The sequence below is a fragment of the Pollicipes pollicipes genome, unplaced genomic scaffold (genome assembly GCF_011947565.3).
Source record: "Pollicipes pollicipes isolate AB1234 unplaced genomic scaffold, Ppol_2.1 Scaffold_7261;HRSCAF=8764_pilon_pilon_pilon, whole genome shotgun sequence".
Lineage (NCBI taxonomy): Eukaryota > Metazoa > Arthropoda > Thecostraca > Pollicipedomorpha > Pollicipedidae > Pollicipes > Pollicipes pollicipes.
In genome coordinates, this window is record NW_023597054.1 from 25,175,536 (window position 1) to 25,198,085 (window position 22,550).

General features: G+C 50.6%; 1 protein-coding gene across 1 annotated transcript in view; it reads left to right on the plus strand.

The window, feature by feature from the left end:
• The window catches only part of LOC119111226 (putative sodium/potassium/calcium exchanger CG1090), a gene marked incomplete in the record, with an annotated part of 29,747 nt that extends 13,187 nt beyond the window's left edge, over nucleotides 1–16,560 (plus strand). Inside the window, 7 exon segments of the mRNA XM_037235044.1 lie at nucleotides 2,849–2,951; nucleotides 3,283–3,299; nucleotides 3,930–4,368; nucleotides 7,035–7,198; nucleotides 14,040–14,141; nucleotides 14,810–14,941; nucleotides 15,588–16,560. Of these exon segments, the coding sequence (XP_037090939.1) occupies nucleotides 2,849–2,951; nucleotides 3,283–3,299; nucleotides 3,930–4,368; nucleotides 7,035–7,198; nucleotides 14,040–14,141; nucleotides 14,810–14,941; nucleotides 15,588–15,787 (1,157 nt within the window).
• Between the last annotated feature and the right edge of the window lie 5,990 nt (nucleotides 16,561–22,550).

A 22,550-nucleotide genomic window follows, 5' to 3' on the forward strand; every position in this document is an offset into this window, starting at 1 on the left:
AATGACGATGGGGTTTTAGGACGCAAGACACTACTCTGTTCATCTAGACAGCTCTGACAAGTAGATATGACGTACGTAATGAGATTGAATCATTTAGCAGAAATTCTGCAAGTTGATACTCCTGATAGTAAGAACAGAAGCAACTGAAATATCCGCTTACTCCGATAAGGCATGGTTAAATTGTTGGGTACTCATCAAGAAACAAACAGGTAAACCAGCACCCAAAGCCGCGCTCGTTCCACTGCCGCCTCGCGTCAACCCCTTCCGCAGCGCGCCACCCCGCTGACGGTCGCCGATTGTTCTGCCATCTATCGCCGACGGCTGCTGATGCTGGTTCGCTGCTTCGCCGCTCGGGTAACCCGCAGTGACTGCTTGCCTTGTCATGACCTCAACCGCGTACACTGCACAGGCCAGGCGGGGCCGAGAGTGCAGTAGCAGCGTCTGGAGCCATTATGTATGCATATTGTTTTCCAATATTCGTAGATGACAGTGGTGTTGCTAAAGGCCCTGGCAAAGCGAGCAAGGCGAAGGCTTATCTTGGCTAGTTCGACACCCCCGTACAAAAGGCAACACAGTTTGCTTCGAAATGAGCAGTACTCATCAGTCGGAGCAAGTGAACACTACTTGGTCGAAAATCTATGCAAAGAAATGAAAGCTTAGGTTGCGCTCGCAAGCATTTGGGCTCGTCATCTAACCGACCATTCGCGTTTAACTGCTGCGCTAGTGATAATGACGCTGGCCTAAAATGCCATATTTGTTTCTCCATTTTTCCGTACATACTGACGCACAATTGATGTGACTTTTGTGTGGAAAGATAGCAAAATATCAAGCAAGGATTTTGATAATCGATTTTTGTTGTTAGAAAGCGTGCGCTTCATGCATCAAATTCATATTTTGCTATTCGCTATGTTTGGAAACGATCGATACCAGTGCAAATTTATGCAGCAGTAGAAGCGTCCTAAATTGGCCGAAGTTAAGATGCTCCAGCCCAATACAGGGAGTTGTATTAAAGTTATCCACTGCAGTTCAATCGTGAAAACGCTGTTCCGAACTAAGAGATAGCCTGTGAGTGATTGATATGGTATAGCCCGTGTGTGTAACTTCGCCATGCACAAATTAACAACGTCTACAAATAAGTTTCGGAGTATCATTGGTTACATCATATTGACGCATGCATGCGATTGCAGAGGATGATATGCGATGCTACCGTTTCAAAATGCAAACAGGTCAATCAATATTAGCGTGGTTGGGATCCGAAATGTAAATTTCATACCACGTGGCATCAGCTAGGTCAGTCTGGCTTAGTGATACTGGGATTAAGTATGGAAAACTTCCCTTTGCTGTAATCATCATAGAAATACGCACCGTTATGTTATACACAAGAGTGACAGTAGGTAGGTTGTTTGCTTCCCATGCAAATATAACCCATACTAGTGTGCGGCACCATGCAAATAAGAAAATGGGCGATTTAACATTGTTACATGGCATAACCTTGCCTGCTTTAAAGTCGATAGCAAACAGCTGCTGAACGTTTTGATTCTCCGCAAGGGGATCTAAAGGGAAAGAGGACCTAAAGGGGATGCGAAAATTCGTATTTAAAAACGTTGTAATTTGCTGATACACCTCTAAGGGTGTGCAATGAATGTGGGCCAATTGTCTTCTGCTGAGATGGCCCGTGTCATCGTTACTTCCTAAACCAACAAAAAAGTATTTCCCTTGAAAATTGCGACAGCCAATCACCATTTTTAGTGGCCCAATCGGCTTCAGCTGATAAGTGACGGAGGTATGCCTCCCGGAAAAGTCCCCGCTCTTCGGACCGTGGTGTGCATGGAAATCACAGGTCCGGCCAAGAGGATACACCAGGGGTGGTGTTCTCGCTCCAACTTCAAATTAAACCCGCCAAATCCGGGGCTTCTCCTAAATCTGGAAGCATTGGGCAGGGATAGGTCCGTGGCAGGGGAGCGGTTTTGCAAAAGGGGTTGACGGGGGAGGGGGGGAGGGTTGACTCAATGGTGAAGAAATGTCTCAGCCCATCGCCAAAAAGTAACCAACAGGTTTTCACCGGAATTCGGGGGCTGAAGCCCGAATTGATGGGGGAGAAGGGGCTGAAGCCCCCGCCCTGAACCAGCTGAATAGGAGACTACACCCCAGGTCTGAAGGTAATTTCCGGCTTTGCAGACTTAATTCCCCGTGATTGCTTTGCCCGGTCCCAACCTTAAACTTCTGACGACGCCAATCGTGAACATATCTAGCTGAAGATATTCTTGGACGGTGGAGATTGATCTATTTGCGGTGGAAGATGACCTGCTTACGACTTGGAAACGGCACAAATATATTTCCTTGAATCAAGTATGTTTTGTGGGCGATCTAATACAGTCAGATTCAACCTCGCTTCGGCCTTACTGGAGCGAGCACGCCGTTACGGCGCAGCAGGTGGAGAGGCCCGGTCTGGCGACTACGTGTTGGAGCGGAAACCCCTCGCCAATGTATCTGCTGAAAAGGACATCCGTCGATTTAACAGCATCACGTGAAAAAAACGGAATCCAAGTTCTGAGTCGGCTGTTTTGCTACCCCCACCAAATTGTCAATCACGTAAAAACATTCTTTAGTCGGACAGGAACCCTGTCAGATTACCGAAGTTTTTGAAGTCCTCCCGGCGGTGCCCCTGACCGGCCCTTGTTGGCTGACCCGACACATCCGCCGGCGGTGCCCCTGACCGGCCCTTGTCGGCTGACCCGGCACATCCGCCGGCGGTGCCCCTGACCGCCCTGCGTTGGCTGACCCGACGCGTCCTCCCGACAGCGCCCCTGACCGATCTGTCTGCTGACCCGACACGTCCTCCTGGCAGGCGACACATCGGAGGGCGTGCAGCGCGAGATGACGGGCGGCGTGCACGAGGTGCCGTACGACAACCACAGCCCGTTCCAGGTGCCCACCGGATGCTTTAACCGGTGAGTGTGCACGCGCGCCTGGCGACGGCCCGTGCCTGGGGCCGAACACGGGGAGGACGGTGAAGGGACCTCCGGCGGCGTGATTTCGATATCTTCCCGCTGCGAACTGCTGCGACAGTGGGAAAGGTCCAGGTCGGAATTGCAGCACTAGTGGCGTGGCTTTTGTTTCTTGGCCTTTACCTCCCAGCCGTAAGGTATGTCGCGGTAGATGAAGTAGATGAACAGTGGCTATATGTGCTTTCTCCATTATTTGTATGTGGGGGAGGAAGAGTGGCGGCTGCTGCTTTGGTTCGTTCTACGCATTTTTACCGTGGCTCAATTTCTTTCACAGTGGTGTGATTCTCAAAGGTCATTTTTTCAATGGAAGGGTATTGCATCAACAGGGGTTGTTCGTTCTGAATAATTTGTTTATTACGCGTCTCATTCAGTCTTACATTCTGCACATAAATAGACTAGCGATGCACACGGCTATTTGCAGCAAACACAGGGCGCCCAACGGACACGACTGTACCAAATGTGAGGGAAATGGGATCATTGCATGGTCGAAACCAATCGTTACAATTTTCCAACCAACAGGCCTGCCAAAAGTACGCCAAAAGTTCTGTTAGCCCTCACACCAATTTGTTATGTAAACATGTTTTGATGGGTGTCAAAATCAAGCAGCAAGTTCATTAGCACGGCCGAGCAGGAGCGCTCTGTGTCTTACATAGGCGTCACACAGAAGGTTAAGTACTGGACAGTGGCGGACACAGAAGTCGCCCAGTTCGCATGCCAGCAGTCTGTCCTGTGCTTGGTCAAACAATAGAGCGGTCACTGCAGTTTACTAGTAGCGGCGCCGGTAGCCGACCAGCACCCTCTCGTACTGAATAGGAGCCTCAGTGGCACGGATCTCCGGCGCAGCGTACTGCTCCACCGCGCGGACCTCGGGCTCCGGGGCAGTGTACCGCTCCACCGTACGGACCTCCGGCTCCGGGGCAGTGTACCGCTCCACCGTGCGGACCTCCGGCTCCGGGGCAGTGTACCGCTCCACCGTGCGGACCTCCGGCTCCGGGGCAGTGTACCGCTCCACCGTACGGACCTCGGGCTCCGGGGCAGTGTACCGCTCCACCGTGCGGATCTCCGGCTCCGGGGCAGTGTACCGCTCCACTGCGCGGACCTCCGGCTCCGGGGCAGTGTACCGCTCCACCGTGCGGACCTCCGGCTCCGGGGCAGTGTACCGCTCCACCGTGCGGACCTCCGGCTCCGGGGCAGTGTACTGCTCCACCGTGCGGACCTCAGGCTCTGGGGCAGTGTATCGCTCCACCGTGCGGACCTCGGCCGAAGCGTCGGTGGACGGCACGTCGGGCGTCGGGTACTCGGTCGGCACGGGCGTCGGCAGCGCGTCGCTCTCCGCCCGGAATCCGAAAGCGTCGGCCACGTAGCGCACGCTGACGGTGATGCCTTCGGGGGAGACGTAGCTGTAGGAGCCGGTGACCGAGCCATCGGCGGCCACCTCCTGTCGCTCGATGCTGTCGTCGGAGAGGAAGCGGAAGCTGTAGCCGGCGGTGCCGTCTCTCTCGCTGGCCTCCTCCAGCAGGCGGACGGTGAGCGGTGCGGCCCGCGCCTCGGGCGCCGAGTAGGACCGAGACGGAGCGGCGGCGCATACGGCCACCACGGCGGCGAACACCAGCTGCGGAACGGCGCACCTCCGTCAGGACGGAGCGGTGCGGTGTACGGAGCTACGTGGAGCATTGCGTCCGACAATGTAACGGGGAAAGCGCTGAACCGAGACAATTGCCAAACATGAGTTAGATGCGTGTATAAGATTGGATATGTGACTGTGAGTGGTCTCATTCCAAGCCGACGATGAAATACTGTACCGTCATTAGTAAGCAAAGCTTAATTATAAGAAACGGGAACATAGAAAATTATGTCTTTGTACCCACCAGTTTCATGCTGACAGTCGGTTTGGAGTGGTACGCTCGCAGAGCAGTCCGAGATGAGCTAATGCCCCGTCTGCGAGGCGCGTCCGTTTTATAGCGGGCGACCGGTGGCCGGCGGGGCACGGACAGGGTCGTCCAGTGTCCCCCGGCCGGCAGATGGTCCAGTTTTCAGGCGCAATCACCGCCCATTGCTCAACTGGCCGCAATGGAGGACGAGCCGTCCAGCCAGGGTCGTCCTCCGACACACGAGCGCCGATCGTATCGAGGACGGGTGAGCCGCGCCCGCCGGCGCGCGGCGCCGTTTGAACGGCGCGATGACGGACGACGAGACGCGGCAGGGCCTATCGCCTAGACACGTGGATCACTTAGGTCACAAAACGCGTAAGACACCTTGTTCGGAGCGGAACGAGAGGGGTGATAACAGATGTTAAATTTGTCAGTTTCAGGACGTAAACGACGTCACAAATAAGGTAATTAAACCAGGAATCTTCCGGTGCTAACCATCAGTACTAGAAGGATTCATCAATGCGTTGAGAAGTCTGTTTTTCGTCGCAATTTACCTATTAGAAACACGCTGACACAAAGGCCTACTCATACATTGCGTATTGATCACATACTTGCCGAAGATTTTGCGACCAGTCAGCTAAGGCAGGATAAAAATGCCTCAGGTAAGCCCGAAAGGGTCGCAAGGTGCGGAAAAAAGAGCTAACAAGTGTTAACTCCTTAGTGCCGAACATTTGAGGAACGCAGAATGTGCTGCGGCTTCTGCAGAATTCAGCTAACGCGGATTAGAGGCGTTAATTTTGAACTCTTTACCCGTGCTCTGTGTGCCCGCGAGCTTAAATATGACATCTAGTCTGCAAGAGCTAACTGACTGTAGACTCTGCAGCGAGTATGGAGCAAATACGCAAGGTGTGTGTGAGTCTTAACGGAAAACAACGTTTAAAAAAGGCCGGCCGGGCTTGTAATTTTTGTCACGTTTACTTTCTTTAAGTAACTAAAACCTTGAAGCAAACATTTTGGTTGTCATTTCGACGATTACTGCGATTGCAACCAGAGTACCATAAATATGCCAATAGTTCTTGTGGACGTTAATCACCGCAACTTAACGCACCTGTGTAGTCTTGATGCCCCAATCTCGACCGGTTTAGGCTCTAGTGTATCGGAGGTCAAATTCGAAAAAGTTACATTGACCATTTTTCGGTCGATTACTGGCACACAAGGGGTCGAGCAATTCTGAGGCACATTTACATCAGCTTTTTGCTCTACATTCACCGTTTCTGTAGCTCGGATTTCACTCTTCGTCTGCTCTGACTGCTGATATGTGCCATCACCCCTTGAAAACGCCCCAAATCGGTCCCAGACGTGACTGCGCGAGAAAGCGCGTAGCCATGTGCATACAGCGGCCGACGCTTTTGCCTCTACGATCGTCCGTGTTTTCCTCCGCCAGATTCTGTTAGTTCCGTATTGCTGCGATACCAGGCCGTCGACGTCTGGACCTGGTTTGGACCCCTATCCTGCAACGCTTCCACAATTGTGAAAAGAGTTTTCCATGTTCACCGCACGGGCGAACGAAATCATGATGATATTGCAATTCCGCAGCAATAAATCACCTGTTCCGCTTGGCTGCATGCAAATTGCATGCAAATGCCTGATCATTTATAGAACAAAAGGTTTCAAAATGTATCATTATTGCTGTGGAAAGCTGCCCAACAACTTAAGCTAGTATTGTAGTTCAAGTAAGACATGCTCGGCCTGAGAGCTCGCACGTACATGCTCAATGTTCCTCAGCTTTAGCCTACGAAGATTTCAACAGGTTCAGCTGATTAGACAGACATGTGTATAGGCATAGAGTGTCGTGAGATATGTGCGATTTATTACGAAATCAATGCGCCGTCCGTTATTAGTGGCTTTCTGGCAGTTTGCTCTGATTAATATGCGTGCCTCTCTACTGTCTGATTTCTGTACCGACATGCTACATGACCCTGTTTCGCTCGGTTACCTGTTTGCTGCTCAGTTGGTCTACATATATATATATATATATATATATATATATATATATATATATATATATATATATGTACACGTGGCCATGCCGACAGGGTCATGTTCGTGGCCTCGCCACCTATCGTGACCAGCTGCTACGTGACCATGCCGGCAGGTTTATGTTCGTGATCTCGCTGCCGATCGTGACCAGCTGCTACGTGACCATGCCGGACGTGGGGAAGCAACGCTGGCGCTCGTGGTTCCCGCTGACGTTCGTCATGGCCATGGTCTGGATATCGGTCTACTCTTACCTCATGATCTGGATGATCACCGTGATAGGTGAGCGGGAATGTTGGAATGCAATGCGTTCGCCCGGGCTGAATGCCGGACGACGGCATCCATACTGATGGCGAGACGTGGGAGGTGGTAAGCTCGCCTTGCGCGTACAATACCGCCCGGCTTTCATCCGTTTGGGACCTGGTGGTACGTTCCGCCGCGGACGAGCGTTCCCCATCAGCAACACAACGATTTCAGCTGAGCTGCCCTGACTGATTCGAAACGAGTGCGCCAGAGTCAGTGTTTCGGTAAGACGATTGGTCTTCCATTTGTAATGGCACGGTTTTCCTATGTGAAATTGTCCGGTTGACCGCAACTCCAACAGCTGTGTAGGAATTTGCGGCTTGCAAGAACGTAACTTTTTCCATAAATTATCGTGCTTGCATCGATATTGATATGAATGTACAACGTGTTTTATGTTCACTGCTCTTTTCGTGGAATGATGTAATGAGAGAAGCAAACTACAGAAGGAAGCGGGACTTACTGAGAATATAGAAGTCATTAAGTGGGCTTCTGCCATTCTTAGTCTGGAGTAACTTTGTGAGGAGTGAAGCGATGCTATTGATGGAGGCACTCATAATATTGCAATAAATACCAGTTAGATAGTAGCAGCAAATGGCGAAGTTTTGACTTTTGAATGCCAGGCAGCAATAACCAAAACAGATGAACTTGAGATGCACTTCGTGGATGGCAGCTATACATGTATAACGCCCAGGCAAGGCAGGATCCACCAATGCCGTGCGGTTTGATATCGGTGGGTATATAATGCAACGCGTTAGCCAGACGATGGCTGACATGCTGTACTTGGCACAAAGACAAACATGAATAGAGTATGTGTCATGAATCCTCAATATGACCACCAGTATTTTGTTCATTGGCGCTCATTTGTATAATCCCTGCCATAGTGCTTTAAATACTTAAGGAGACATACACGAAAAATTAAAGCTAAATTCAGACGACCTATACAGCCCATAGATAAGACAATAGTGTTAGCCTTATTCCTCGGAAAAAAAACAGGAGAATGAATATATAGTTGGGTATAGTACTATATATATATATATATATATATATATATATATATATATATATATATATATATGCAGTACTATATCTCATGGTTTTTCCGAGGAATAAGGCTAATACTATTGTCTTATCTATATTAATAAGGTACCTCGCTAATGCACTGAACAACTTACGTAATTATGACCTATACAGCTCAGTGGGGCCCTGGTCTGTCTGGCACGAGTGCTGTTTATCTCGCGATATATGGCCGCTGGCCTGCACGTGACTGGGACGTCCACAAGCTGCTGTCGCCCGCTCGCCGGTGCCAGCGCTGAACGTCACGAAGCTAGGACCATTAGCTGCGGACCAGGGTGTCGCCAGTGCCGCCGTCTGCTCAGTGAGCGGCACATACGAGCGGCCCACGAGCTCTGGGCACCCGTGCCGCCGCCGTGTCATGCTGGCGGGCTCGTGCACGCTGGAGCGTGTGATGCGTGGAGTTCAGGCAGCTATGTCAGGAGGCCATTACGCCATCCGATGACAGATGAAGGCCATCAGGTTCCGGGGGGGGGGGGGGGGGATGGGGGGGCATTGGGACACCGGGGAAGGATGCTAGCTCAGAAGGAAAGGACGGGCATCTCAGCATGGGATTACATGCCAGTGTTGCCTTCTCAAAACGGACCATTCGGTAAGAGGACGTCCATAGACAACGTGACACATTCTTGGCCATTGCAACGCTCTTTCCACCCGTGTTTACGCGCAGGTTACGCTGGACGGCCAGTCTCCCCGTCCGCCTCGTTACGTTGCGTTAAGCGTATTTTCCAAGAAGTGAATGTCCGTTTGGCCCTTAATTGAGCTAGAGATGCGAAACAAATAGCGAGCATGTTCCACCTCATGACCAGAAAGCATCGATGTCCGGCTGTAAGGTTAGAACTCGGTCTTAAAATATATTTTAGCATGGTTTGCAACCACACCCGAGTGTAACGTTACGCTGTCCAAACCCTCTCCCTTCCTCCCTTGTTACACTTCCGTTGCACTCCATCACGCCACCTCTCCCCTTCCGTGCGTGATGTAAGTTATGGACTGCGTCTAATTACGCAACGGGTAAGGGTGAACCGGTGGGACGGAACATTACGGCGAGTGATTGAGAAGAGGTGGAGTAGCTTGTTTTGTGGCGTAGCCAATTGGAATGAAGTTCTTTCGACTGTTTGTCTAGAGTAAAGCTCATTGTTAGTGGCTTTTGCCTATCTTTTGCCCGATGAAATTGTGGGTAAAACACATGTTGGATCTTCCACCAAAATACTGCGTTGTGTTGGAAAACGCTGACACTATTTTTCCGGTAGTTCCAAACTGTGAGCGAAAGGAGTAACACTGAGTATGGAAATCCCCGCATGCCTTTTCGGCGAGCTGCTGTCGTTCTCTAGCCATCCGCAGTCAATCCCTGGCCAGCTGCAGGATTTGCCGGTCTTTGCGGCCAGCTGCCAAGTTGAAGGCAAGGCCCTATAACAACGTTGAAGTGCACTTAGATTACATGTTCCCAAACTTTTCAACGAAAGCCACCGGCGTTTTTGTGTGTTCAAGAACGTGCTTAAGCCCACGCAGGCAACATCCTTTTCTCCAGCTGTAGCCAGAAAACAACCGAAAACTGATTACGGCCTCTCTCAGCCTCTAGCGCTGCCTTTTTCCGGGTACTCCGGGTATCCATTTGTAAAGATCTGTCGCTGTTGTTGTTACATGAAGTCAACAACAATATTTCACATGCAACTAGTCATATTTTTACGAGAACAATAAGGCAAAGTACAGATAAATCTTCCGTCTCTAGCCATTATGAAATCAGAGTTATTTAGGTTAGTTTATAAACATCACTTGCATGAAATATCGTTGCTCAACGCTGTTGTTGATACTTCAAGTCGAGAGACCATGACACGCGCCCGGGTGGCCGGCTACATACCCTTCGCTCGGGTGGGGAGGGAGCAATTTGACCCCCTGAGATCTCGGGAACTAAGAAAGCTATAAACACTAAATTTACAGGGTGTGTTGACCTGTACGTGCACTCACTCAGGTGAAAGTTTGAGCTACCTAGGTCATAACCGTCAGGTCAAATAAGGTCAAACAAGGTCAAAATTCCAGATTGATCTCTAAAGAGCCCCAGGACCTGGGCAACTGTTTGTAAGCAAAAGGTCACAAGCCCATTTGAGGCCAGTAACCTTGTTTGATCTTTTGAAGGTCATGGTGGCCAAAATAATACAAGACTGTTCTGAGTTTTGCATTTGAATATGCGACAAAGATTACGCTAGGCAGTATGTTCCTAAAACAAAATGTCGGCCGGGGTCATGATAGGTCAATGACCTGTTCTGACCTCTAAGAAGTCAATTGAACGTGTATAATGCGGTTCCTGCCGTCAGTAAATTCGAAATGAGCACCACAAACCATCCCATACAGCAAGCCCTGTAGTAATAAATCAGCTTTATTTTTTACCTTGGTCCGCCTTTCATACCTGACCTTAGGTCAACGTAATTTGCTCGTTTAGTATTTGTGGTGCCTAAGAAAGCATCTCAGAGATGTATGTCTTCGTTAAACACTCCGCTGTTGTGTCAGATTAAACGATTCCCTAGAAATTGTCTTCGCTGAAACCATGGCCTGACTTTGACCTGCCATAGGTCAGCGACCTTAAAAGGCACATCAACATTTGTGATGTCAAACGGTTTGCTATTCAATTGTCTACAGCTGTGCAACATTTGGCGTGGCTACGCCGCGCCGTTCGGAAACCATTCTGGAAAAACCTTTGGGGGAGGGTCAATTTGACCCCCGCCCGAGCGCGTCATAATAAACAAGATCATACCACTCACATTACTAAAAACCGTTTTAGTTTGTTCTGGTCGTATGTTTCTAAAGCATGGTGAACAGGGTGGATAAGGTAATTTCAACCACAGGGGTGTTGATGGATCTCCGGTTCCACCCTGCAGGCGAAAGCCGGCTGGTTATGAGGACCAAAGCCAATGCGTTTGGCACCGCTGTACACTTTGTACAGCCCATATATGATGCTCTGGTTTTGGCCATTTTGACGTTTTTTATTTTTGTTGACAGATGGTGACCAGACCAGACCAGATAAGGTGTAGCTCATATGTTCTAGGGTTCGCGCTCGAAATAGTTTGGTACAGGTCATGAATGTGGTGTGCAAGGTAGCCCTGTGGTATGAGTCGTAAACGGCGAGTAAGACCAGGTCTAGCTGGGGTTTCATGTTGCGAGGAGACGTTGCCATTATCTTGCAATTTACTGATGACGTATATATATATATATATATATATATATATATATATATATATATATATATATATATATATATATTTACCGATTTCATTCGGCATCATGGGTTCAGAATACGCGCACTGATGCACCGTCTGCAGTCCCTGCTAGCTGGTGATGCCAGGCGAACAGATCATTTGATTCTGCTATCGCTATTTCGGCCACTTGTGGTCGGAAGATCATGGGTTTCGATAATGACCCCAACCGGTGGTGAGGCATTAGTTTGCCGCCAGGTATTGGAAAAGACGGGCTCACCTAAAATATATTATAACTTTATTCTTCCTAAGACCAGCAGACTATTGGTGTTAACATGTAAACAACCTGTCAAGCCTTGGAAAGTTAAAATGAGAACACTTTTGCACCACGTATTCGGCCAGAATGTTATAGGCTTAACACACGTTCAGGCGGCCGGTTGAATACCCTTCGCTCGGATGTCGGGGGTCAATTTGATCCCCCTGAGATTTCAGAAACTAAGAGGGCTAGCGACACCAAATTACGAAGGCATGTTAACCTGCATCTGAACTCACTTTCGTCAAAGTTCGGGGTTCTTAAGTCATGAACTTCGACTCAGACATGGCCAACTAATGTCAAACTCCTAATTGGTGTCCAAAGTGCCCACAGAACCTAGATACCTGTTCTGAGCAAAAGGTCGCTGACGCTCATTCGAGGTATTTGACCTTGTTAAGCCTTTCGCAGGTCATGGTGATAAAAATTATACAAGAACGCTTTTAATTTTGCATTTCAATAAACGTCAAAGATTATGCTTTACAATACACTCCTTAAAACAATTACTGACCTTGGATCATTTTAGGGCAGTGACCCGTCTTGCCATTTAAGAAGTCCATAGAATATGTATTATACGGTTCCTGTTGTCAACAAATTCGAAATGAGCACCAAAAGCTACCTCACACAGGAAGTTCTAGAGTAATAAACAGGTTGGTTTGTCGTTGGTCTGGTCTTCATACCTGGCCCCAGATCAATGGATTTTTTTGTTCAATTGTTGTGTTGCCTAAGAAGCTGTCTGAGAGATGTGTGGCTTCGTCTAGAACTCCGTTATTGCATCAGTTTAAACGATTCTCTAGAAAATGTTTTCGCTGAATCCATGCTCTGACTTTGACCTGCCGTAGGTCAGCGATCTCGCAAGTTATATCTAATTTTCTGAAACTAAGAGACCCTCTTTTCAATTGCCTACAACTATGCAAAATCCGGCGCCGCGCCGTTCGGAAATCATTCCGGAAAAAGCTTTGGGGTCGGGCAAATCGACCCCCCTCCCCCACCCGAGCGCGTGTTAAAGCACTAATATAAATAACCTCACCGATAGGCCATACTCACGTGCTTTTGTAGCCCCTGTAAGTGCCAGAGCTTTGCAGCCTTGTTCAATATTGGGGGGCCACTCCTGATGCGGAGGAGGCTATGTGTCAGTAGATCAGAAGAACATTGGGCGACACGCTGAGTATGTAACTAAAATCACATTTCGATAGGGCTGGCTGGTCCTTTAAACAATGACAGTGCTGAGAGCCACTTTTTACTGTCTACCACTTTTTATATGTTTTGAGAAAAAACACTCAAAGCGCCAGTCAGTGTCAATGTCGCTGTCAGTGCCAATTTGAAGTCGAGGTCAGAAAATCTGTGACAACTTGCTATCGTGAAAACTGAACAAAAAGCCGTGACCGAATAGACAACTGAGGGTGTGGTTAACACATCTGTTCCACCCACGGCCCAGGAATGAAAGAGGCGATCGCACGGGTGATGGAGCGTTGCCAGGGAATTCACACCGAACAACACGTACAGCAATTAAGGTCGTAATCCAGTGGGTCGCATGACATTTCGGTGCATAGTAGTTTCATGATATTTCGGTGCATGGCAAAGATCCGTCAGCGATACAACATTGAAAGAAAAAAACAGAGGTAGAAATATCCGTTGAGCCGAATGTCGCTGCCCATGCAGTGATTACAAAAATAGATGCTTTGTACGTACCTAGAGTCCGTTGCTACCTTTTCAGGTATTTGAAAGCTTACAGACAGAAATGCTCCAAAACATGCAAGCATTTGGCACAAACTACGCGTCAACAACGCACTCCTAACTCATCGTGCGGAGCCACGCCAGATCAGCTGATTCCTCACCAGACCCGTTAGAGCAAAAATCATTGGGATAATGCAACTTACGGAAACAGTACAACATGCGCAGAGAGTAATGCCTGGGTCGTGCTAAATGTTGCTGTGGGCTCCATCAATCTCTGCCAAACAGGGCCAGATCATGATTTGGAGTTCAAAACGTCATACAAGTGTGGAACGCTCTCTTTAATACACTTACGCTATTTCTGTAAGTCTAGGGCACTGACCCTCATTTTCTCCAACCTTTGTCAATGTATCGACATACAAAACAACAACAAAAAGCCTCGCAGTGAAGAATGTCACACCTCCGAAACGAATGATGTCCGTCTTGACCTTGATGCTGATTTGCTGTTGTTGTCCAGCTTGCTCTCGAGCTGCTGCGAACCGTCCGACTCATTGTGTGTGTGTTGTGTGATGTCCGACAGGGTTCACTCTGCACATACCGGACACCATCATGGGGCTGTCGTTCGTCGCCATCGGCGTGTCCATTCCGGACGTGCTGGCCAGCGTCGCCGTCGCCAAAGACGGTGCGTCGCATACGGCGCCATCCAGCCCCGACCGGGTCGTGCCGCTCGTTTGACATGTATCACGCTAATTTCGGGTTCATTAGACTCCCTGCTGTTTCAGATAACGTGCGTGGTAGTCTTGCGTGGGATGCTCAGGGCACAGACACATCATGGATACGGGGAAGATGGTAGTTACCGGCGGCTTTGCCAGCTACCGATGCTCGTCATCAAAATGTAGCAAGGTGTCATGTGTGTTGTTATGGTGGGTGGGTATTTTCTCCATGCTCCGGCTGCGAAAAAATGTATTTCGCAGCCACTGGTGTTTATCTTAATCCCAGGATGCTAATATCTTGTGTATTTGTTCTCCACGGTGTATAGGAACAGATAACACAAGACATGAACTTTCCGGCGATAAATACAAACTTCCATGGATCACAGTATAACCACGTCGTTTGCTGTTCGTGGGCGGGCCGGTTAGTGGGCGGGGGCAAGGAAGCGTATGGAGGTGCCAGCCACATGCACATGCTGGCTGTTGTTTGTCATCTCATAGGATGGTTCTGTGTTTACCTGTCGAACACACGCCCGGCCCCGCCGGGACGCTGTTGCCTGTGTCCGCAGACCGGATGCAGCGTTGAGTCCGAACGATCGCGTGGGCGGAAGGGCAAATTTGTGTGTCCCTGCCGTTTCAGGGTACGGTGATATGGCTGTCAGCAACGCCCTGGGCAGCAACGTGTTCGACATTCTGTTCTGCATGGGGATGCCATGGCTCGTCGCGACGGCCTTCGTGAGCCCGGGCTCATACGTCGAAGTCGACAGCGGCGGTAAGTAGTGCTTTGCCCCACGTAGACTGCTCACCTGGCTGTAGATTCACTAGCAGTGTGGGCAGCGGCCGCACCGTCCAGAATGTTCAGAATGTGAGTAGTTCGACATTATAATATGTGTTATGAACTGTTGCGTTGAAACATGAAGCCAAAAACATTTAAAGATCTGCTCCGTGCACAGCACTACTCTACACTACTCATGCATAGTGCGTGCCGTACCGGCCAGCGACTATTTGTGGTGCTGAAACTGGCCGCTGGTCAGCTGCTATTGTAACTCGACTTAAGTAAGCAGCCAAAACACGATGCAAAGCAATACCGCAATTTCGACCTGCCTTACGAGGTGATGGGTATCTGAATAGTTTCAGCACCAATGTGGATCTAAAAGGATCATGAGCCTCGGTCTCCGCCAGAATAAGACGTCGTTAGAGACCCTAGCGGGCACATGCGTCAATACGTAGCCCTAAAACCAATTTCCTGCTGTATTTCAAAACGGCGTTGTCGTCACGACACCTTCCTCACCAGGACAAAGCACATGACCTTACCCCGGTGTTGACGTCGGCTCTGTGGCCATCCAGCCTCGTGTCCGGCTACTGACTTCTGACCTCTGACCTCGTCTGTTGCTTCTCTAAGCCGGTCTGCCCTCCAGGCATGCTGTACTCGACTCTGTTCCTGTTCTCGACGGTGCTGTTCCTGCTAGCGGCCACGTACATCAGCCGGTGGACGCTCTCGCGGGCGTACGGAATCAGCCTGCTGGTGTGGTACGCCATCTTTCTCTCGGTCGCCTGCATGTACGAGATGAATTTCTTCGGCCAGATGACCCTACCCATGTGTCCGAGCACGTTCTGAGACGACCCGCTGTGTGGGACGTTGGCTGATGCCAGGGCGCCTGCCAGGGGAGGGGCGGCGTCACGGACGGCGGCGGCGGCGCCTGTCTGCACGTGCTGCGAGACAGCACGGGATGAGCGTGGGCCGCGCCCGCGCGCGATCCGGGGCCTGGCCGACAGTGATATTTGGCGATCGCTACAACCGTACGCCTTGAGCACCGGCCTGGCTGCTTGTTGGCGTAGTATAGTGCTATTTTGATATTTGAACTGTCTGCTGTCCTGTGTATTGTGATATTTCACAAACGTATTTCCGCCGCTTGTTCCGTTGCATTAGCTCACCGCAAGCCGTGGCGTGGCGAGTTATGCGACCGATGTTTCGGCGTTTCTCTGTGTGTGTATTTCGCCTCTTTTATAAAGGATCTGTGAGTACTACTGCATTGAGCCATGAGGGCACCTTTGAGAGTTCTCACAGACGACTGATTCCCCGCACAGGGAGACCAGACCTCGGCCATTGTTTTCCCGTCACCATCGCAACAGGGCCCTTATCGGTCATTGAAATGCCGGGCAAAGCCGAAGATCTTTGAAAAGAGGTTATGTATGTGGTGCTTCGATTAGAGCAATCTAACTTGCGTGATGTGGACTTTTTATTCGTCGTTCCGAAGTATTCGTTCTTTTCTGTGGTTTATTTGTGTTCGTCGTTACAAACTATTCGTCTCCTTCTTGTAACATCGGAATGAAACATGGAACGTGACCGTGGGTATTACGCTTTGTGGAAAGATATGGTTTTGAGGTTTCGCCTTTCGGACCTAGCGACCTTCGGCGCATTGTGCCATATATTCTTCCGTGTCCGTGATACCAACACAACACAGGTCGGGACAGAAGAGGTAGACAAGGTCAACATTGCACGGGCTGGTCGAATTGTGTGCCATGAACTGTCATATGGCGTGGTATGTTAGCAACATAGCATCAGCTGGCGAGGAAACAGCCGAAGCTAAACAGGCTCAATTGCGATACCACTGTTGGGATAGGTTTGAAATATGAATGAATCGTGGGCTAAGGGCATTTGCGGGGAAAATTATGCATGTAGATAAGACAGTACTGTTAGCCTTATGCCTTGTAAAATAACCAGGAGAAGGGACAGATAGATGTGTCAATATTTCGGCTACACATCTTTATCTGGACGAACATCAGTATTGTATTGCCTGCCGATTCCACTCAATTTTTCGGATTTTTCAGTCCTGTAAAAAAACCTGAAAGGCTCATACACCATCTTTTTGTCAGAAAACTGAAAAGCCGAGCGGGATCAGCAGACAATTTTGAATTTACACCTGACGTTCGTTTCAATAAAGGCATGTGGCCGAAATACAACTACATCTATCTCTCCTTCCTCCTGAAAGCAGAATTCTACGGGGAACAAGGCTACAGTACCGTCTCATCTTTAAGTGAAGCGTTGCAAACGATGTGACCTGAGCTTTCGTTACTGCTGCCAACTGTGCACCATTGCTGGAGAGATAAACCCACTATGACGGTAAGCTATCTATTATGCGAAATTTCTGTGAGGGTGTTGATAGTGTAGTGGTTAACGCGTCTGTTTTGACCATTGCGCATCTGGGAAACCAGAGGCACGGGGTTTGATTGTCCGCGGTGCCCGCCCTTCCTGCCAGGGTGAGAGGCAGGCGACGCCATGTAGCCTGATCAGCTGAGTACGTGGTAAAGCTCCGATGATACATATGCGAAATCACGTACTTGTGGAATTTCCACGAAGAGTTGCGTGCGGCACACTGGCAAGACGGTACCGCCCAGCGACTAGACTGAGGAACGCAGGGAGCTAACGGGGTACAGCGGCACCCGACGCACGCGCTGCATGACTGTACCGAACAAACAGCTGAGTCCTGTTCCGGGACTGCCTGGTTTTGGCTGGACGGGGGTGACACCAATCCGCTTATACGCCGGCTGCGTGGTCGGGTTCGGTCGCTTTTCTGCAGCAGGCGGTCCATTTTACTGCCGATATGCCCCATGCTCACAAGCCACACACAGTCTACTTAGATTCGTATGATGATGGTGTTTGCTGAGGATGATGAGAGGTGTCGCTCTTGTTAGTGCGAGGCAGTCGCGGACGGTTATCACTTCGACAGTCAGGTGATGGTCGCTCCCGTCTGGGTTAGCTCCTGTCAGCCAGGTTCAGCTGACGCGGTTGATGCTCCAGCCGGCTGAAAACACGCGTCTCCCGTTGGGCAGTCAGTGGGCTCTGCTCCTGGACAGGGCACCACTGCCGCGCTCTCATACCCGTGCGAAACAGGGCGCAAGTGGGCCGCATTGCGAACGCTAGCGCCACCTGCGTCCACTAGATGTAAGGCTAGCGTCACCTACCGTCAACGTGGGCGAGCAGCGTCCATTTTCCGACGCCGGTCATGGATTGAGGTGCTGCAATGCGGACCCGTCCAGATGTGATGCAGAATCAAATCATACGCGTCTCCCTGTATCAATTAATAAACACCTCAAAAGACCCGTCTCCGTATGTATGCCTGGTTTAATTAAGGGACAAAAACCGATATGGCGAGACGAAGGCTCTGACATTTGTTGAGACCACCTCAGTCCTGACTTGCTACGGAGATGTGAGCTCCTAAAGCCACTTATAGCAGAATTTCCGCAATTTTCCGAGGCATACTGGATCGGTAGCAGGTGAGTGTGTGCGATTAGTGACAGTGGCAGTTATGTGGGCATTTCAGTCCATAGTATTACCAACGACGATGTTAAAAACTGGCAGTACTTCGGTTACGCAACTTAAAAAAAAACAATGGTCCTTCTTTCCTTTGTGCCGGTGAAAACCTTGCATCGCCCACTCTTACCCCAATCGGCGGTCCGAGACAGGTGACCCCTGACCCGTCCTGGACATATGAGGGCATACCGGAGCCGTCCACGAACGCACGGAGCACACTCCTCCCCTGCAGTCAGTCAGCAGTCGGCAGTCACGGGATGACTGAGGTGCGTGGCGGACACGGCCGCCCTGGTCACCACATGCTGCGGTTCCGGGCTGCTGCGACGGCTGGGGATGCCTGCTCCCTCTGCAGCTGCGGTCCAGTCCGAAGACGGCCGTCAGCTCACCTCCACCTATCCGAACGATCCACTGCCGCCGTCAGCTCACCTCCACCTATCCGAACGATCCACTGCCGCCGTCAGCTCACCTCTACCTATCCGAGCGATTCCCTGCCGCCGTCAGCTCACCTCTACCTATCCGAGCGATCCACTGCCGCTGTCAGCTCACCTCCACCTATCCGAGCGATCCACTGCCGCTGTCAGCTCACCTCCACCTATCCGAGCGATTCCCTGCCGCCGTCAGCTCACCTCTACCTATCCGAGCGATTCCCTGCCGCCGTCAGCTCACCTCTACCTATCCGAGCGATCCGCTGCCGCTGTCAGCTCACCTCCACCTACCCGAGCGATTCCCTGCCGCCGTCAGCTCACCTCCACCTATTTGAGCGATCCACTGTCACCGTCAGCTCACCTCCACCTATCCGAACGATCCACTGCCGCCGTCAGCTCACCTCCACCTATTTGAGCGATCCACTGTCACCGTCAGCTCACCTCTACCTATCCGAGCGATCCACTGCCGCCGTCAGCTCACCTCCACCTATTTGAGCGATCCACTGTCACCGTCAGCTCACCTCTACCTATCCGAGCGATCCACTGCCGCCGTCAGCTCACCTCCACCTATCTGAGCGATCCACTGCCGCCGTCAGCTCACCTCCACCTATTTGAGCGATCCACTGTCACCGTCAGCTCACCTCTACCTATCCGAGCGATCCACTGCCGCCGTCAGCTCACCTCCACCTGTCTGAGCGATCCACTGCCGCCGTCAGCTCACCTCCACCTATCTGAGCAATCCACCACCGTCAGCACACATCTCACCAGCCCCAGAGACGGCTGTCAGGTCAGCTCCGCCGTCAGCTCAGCTCCACCTGTCCAAGCGATCTATTGCCGTCGGAGCACATCTCACCACCCCCGGAGACGGCCGTCAGCTCAGCTCCGCCGTCAGCTCAGCTCCACCTGTCCGAGCGATTTACTGCCGTCGGAGCACATCTCACCAGCCCCAGAGACGGCCGTCAGGTCAGCTCCGCCGTCAGCTCAGCTCCACCTGTCCGAGCGATCTATTGCCGTCGGAGCACATCTCACCACCCCCGGAGACGGCCATCAGCTCAGCTCTGCCGTCAGCTCAGCTCCACCTGTCCGAGCGATTTACTGCCGTCGGAGCACATCTCACCACCCCCGGAGACGGACCATCAGCTCAGCTCTGCCGAAGCTTAGCTCCACCTGCCGGAGCGATGCACCGCCGTTTGAGCACGACTCACGTGCGATCCGGATATGAGCCAGCCGAGCCGACGAGCCTGCTGCAGCGTTTTGCAAGTGTGGTAGAGTCCGAGTGAACACACGCTCGAGTCTGAACTACTTTTGTTTTCTCAGACCCGTGCGATTTGAGCCAGATCAAGGTCAACTCGGCCAAAGTTCACCAGAAAAAATGGGACAGATTCCAGACTGCACCAAAACCATATCCAACGATTCTAAGACTTCACAGCGCACGTGTATCGATAGCTGAGTGACCGATCTACCCATGTCAGTGGTAAGAAGAGCAGTATTGGGCGGTGGCTGGTATTGACCGCAGTGAGCGCGTTCCCACACGGTGCGAGCGCCCTCCAGTTTCGACGCCGAGGGTCGGACCGGTCTTGTGGCAGCCTCGCGCTCAGACGGCCGACGCCCCGGTGACGTCATATTTCTGATAACGTCAGCCAGCGTCTGTACTCTCCGGTGACGGTGGTGAGGCCGGCACGCTAAACTTGCAGAGCAAATGCGCACTGCACATGCTGCGAATGCTATGCTACAGCATGGTTGATCATAGATGAATGATATGGCTTTCTGTACGTGGCACTACCAGTATGTGGTTGGCAAAATGGCTGGAGCGCCGCACAGGGTGCAGAGTGCCGCTGGAGCTGGGAATGCGGCATGCAGCACCTGCAACGGTCACCGGGTACGGACAGAGATCACCGGGTACGGGCAGAGACCACAAGGATGATGATGGAGGCGCACTGATGTCTCTGTTTGGATGTTCAGTGGATGCTCTGGCGTGCAGACAGAGAGCATACAAAGTACTGAGCTTGGCGCTCGTATCGTCCTCGCCCTACATAACCATGACCATGACCGTGACCATGTCTAGAGGCTTCACACCGGTCCATCTGGATGTGTCACACCATAATACGGATGTTGGCCAATTAATACGTCGTACAGGTTAGGTAACGCAAACAAAATTTTCAAAACAGCGTCATGCGTGAAAAACTGTGAAACATTGTGTGATGTTCCCATACACTCTGCATCGGTACGCAAGTTCTTAGAGAAACTTCGAGCGTTTATATCCGGCAAGACACCAGCGTTACCCGTGTTGCTGATTCCAAGGGCGTTGCTCATAGCAAGTGTGTTGCTCATATTAGGAAACAATAGATGGTGTCATCCTGTGAAAGTTCGGCCGTTTTATTCACATCGAGGTGTCGATCCGTGCAGGTGTGTTTATGGTTGTTCCGCTTTACATGTTGTCGGCTTATCAGGATATAAAGGAGGCGGGCTGCTGAGTTGACGTTTTCGCACCAAACCGGACTGCACGAACCTGGATTTGATTCGAGGTTCAGGCGACTACGTCGCACATAATGCCTCCCAAACACGATTCTTTACGTTCCGCGGTTCCATAGGTGTGCTTTGAGCGACTGCTGGCATTACGCCAAAGCATGAAACGATGAATATTCCGAGCCCAGTTACGGTGTCTTGCCATTGTTCCTTCTTCAATGCAGATGAGAGCGATAACAGGGTGGGTATATGGAGCGCTTCACTCATGACACATCAGCCGAGGAATAAACAGCAATGAAATTATCTGAGAACTTTTTCATCAGTATTTCCAAGCTTGTTACTGGTAGTGCAACTTGTATTATGAAAGTTTTAGTCATATGGGTTTTATTTGTTCCGGTCTCCAGTTCATGATACCATGTATTATGGGGCAATTATTGATAACGGCTGCGCGGCACGTGTTGACAGAACACTCCTAAAGAACACCGGCGACAGCAGGGCTCATGTAAGGGCGGGAGGGATACCTGACGGGAGTGTAACCTAGCGCCGCGATGCGCACGCCCATTATTCTTCTGCCTTATGGGATTCTTCTCTGTGATTGTTCGAATATTTTACCCCAAATAACACCGAGCATATAACTCACATTGAAGCCCCCGGAAAACATCAGTACGTGCACCAACTGACGTTATCATGCTAAGCATCAGCAGCAGCATGCTGACTTACCTAGACTTGGAACCAAATTGTGCATCGCGCAAACTGTGTCTTCTAGCGAACGTTCAAAAATGGTTTGAAACATCACGCCCTGTGATATTTCGCGAGAGCAACGAATAATGCTTTTGACTGTTTCACAATGCAATGTTGGGCGCTGGAGCCACAAACGCGTTTGCCGATTGCAGCAAGTGATGGCGAAATGCAATCAGTCTTAAAACCATAGACCTTTTCACAGTCATGGATCAAGTCATGTCAGTCATGAATATTACCAACTGAGCTCGCAGCTTCAATTGTTTTGCAACCTCAAAACTATTTCGATCACACAAAGTGGCACCATTTTAAGCCTGAAATATTGGATTTGATCGCAGAAGCCATTCAGCCCGTATCTACAAAATAGGGCAACATAAACTCTTTACCAATACGAACGTTGCATGCAGTTAAAATATGGGCGCTGAAACCTAGATATC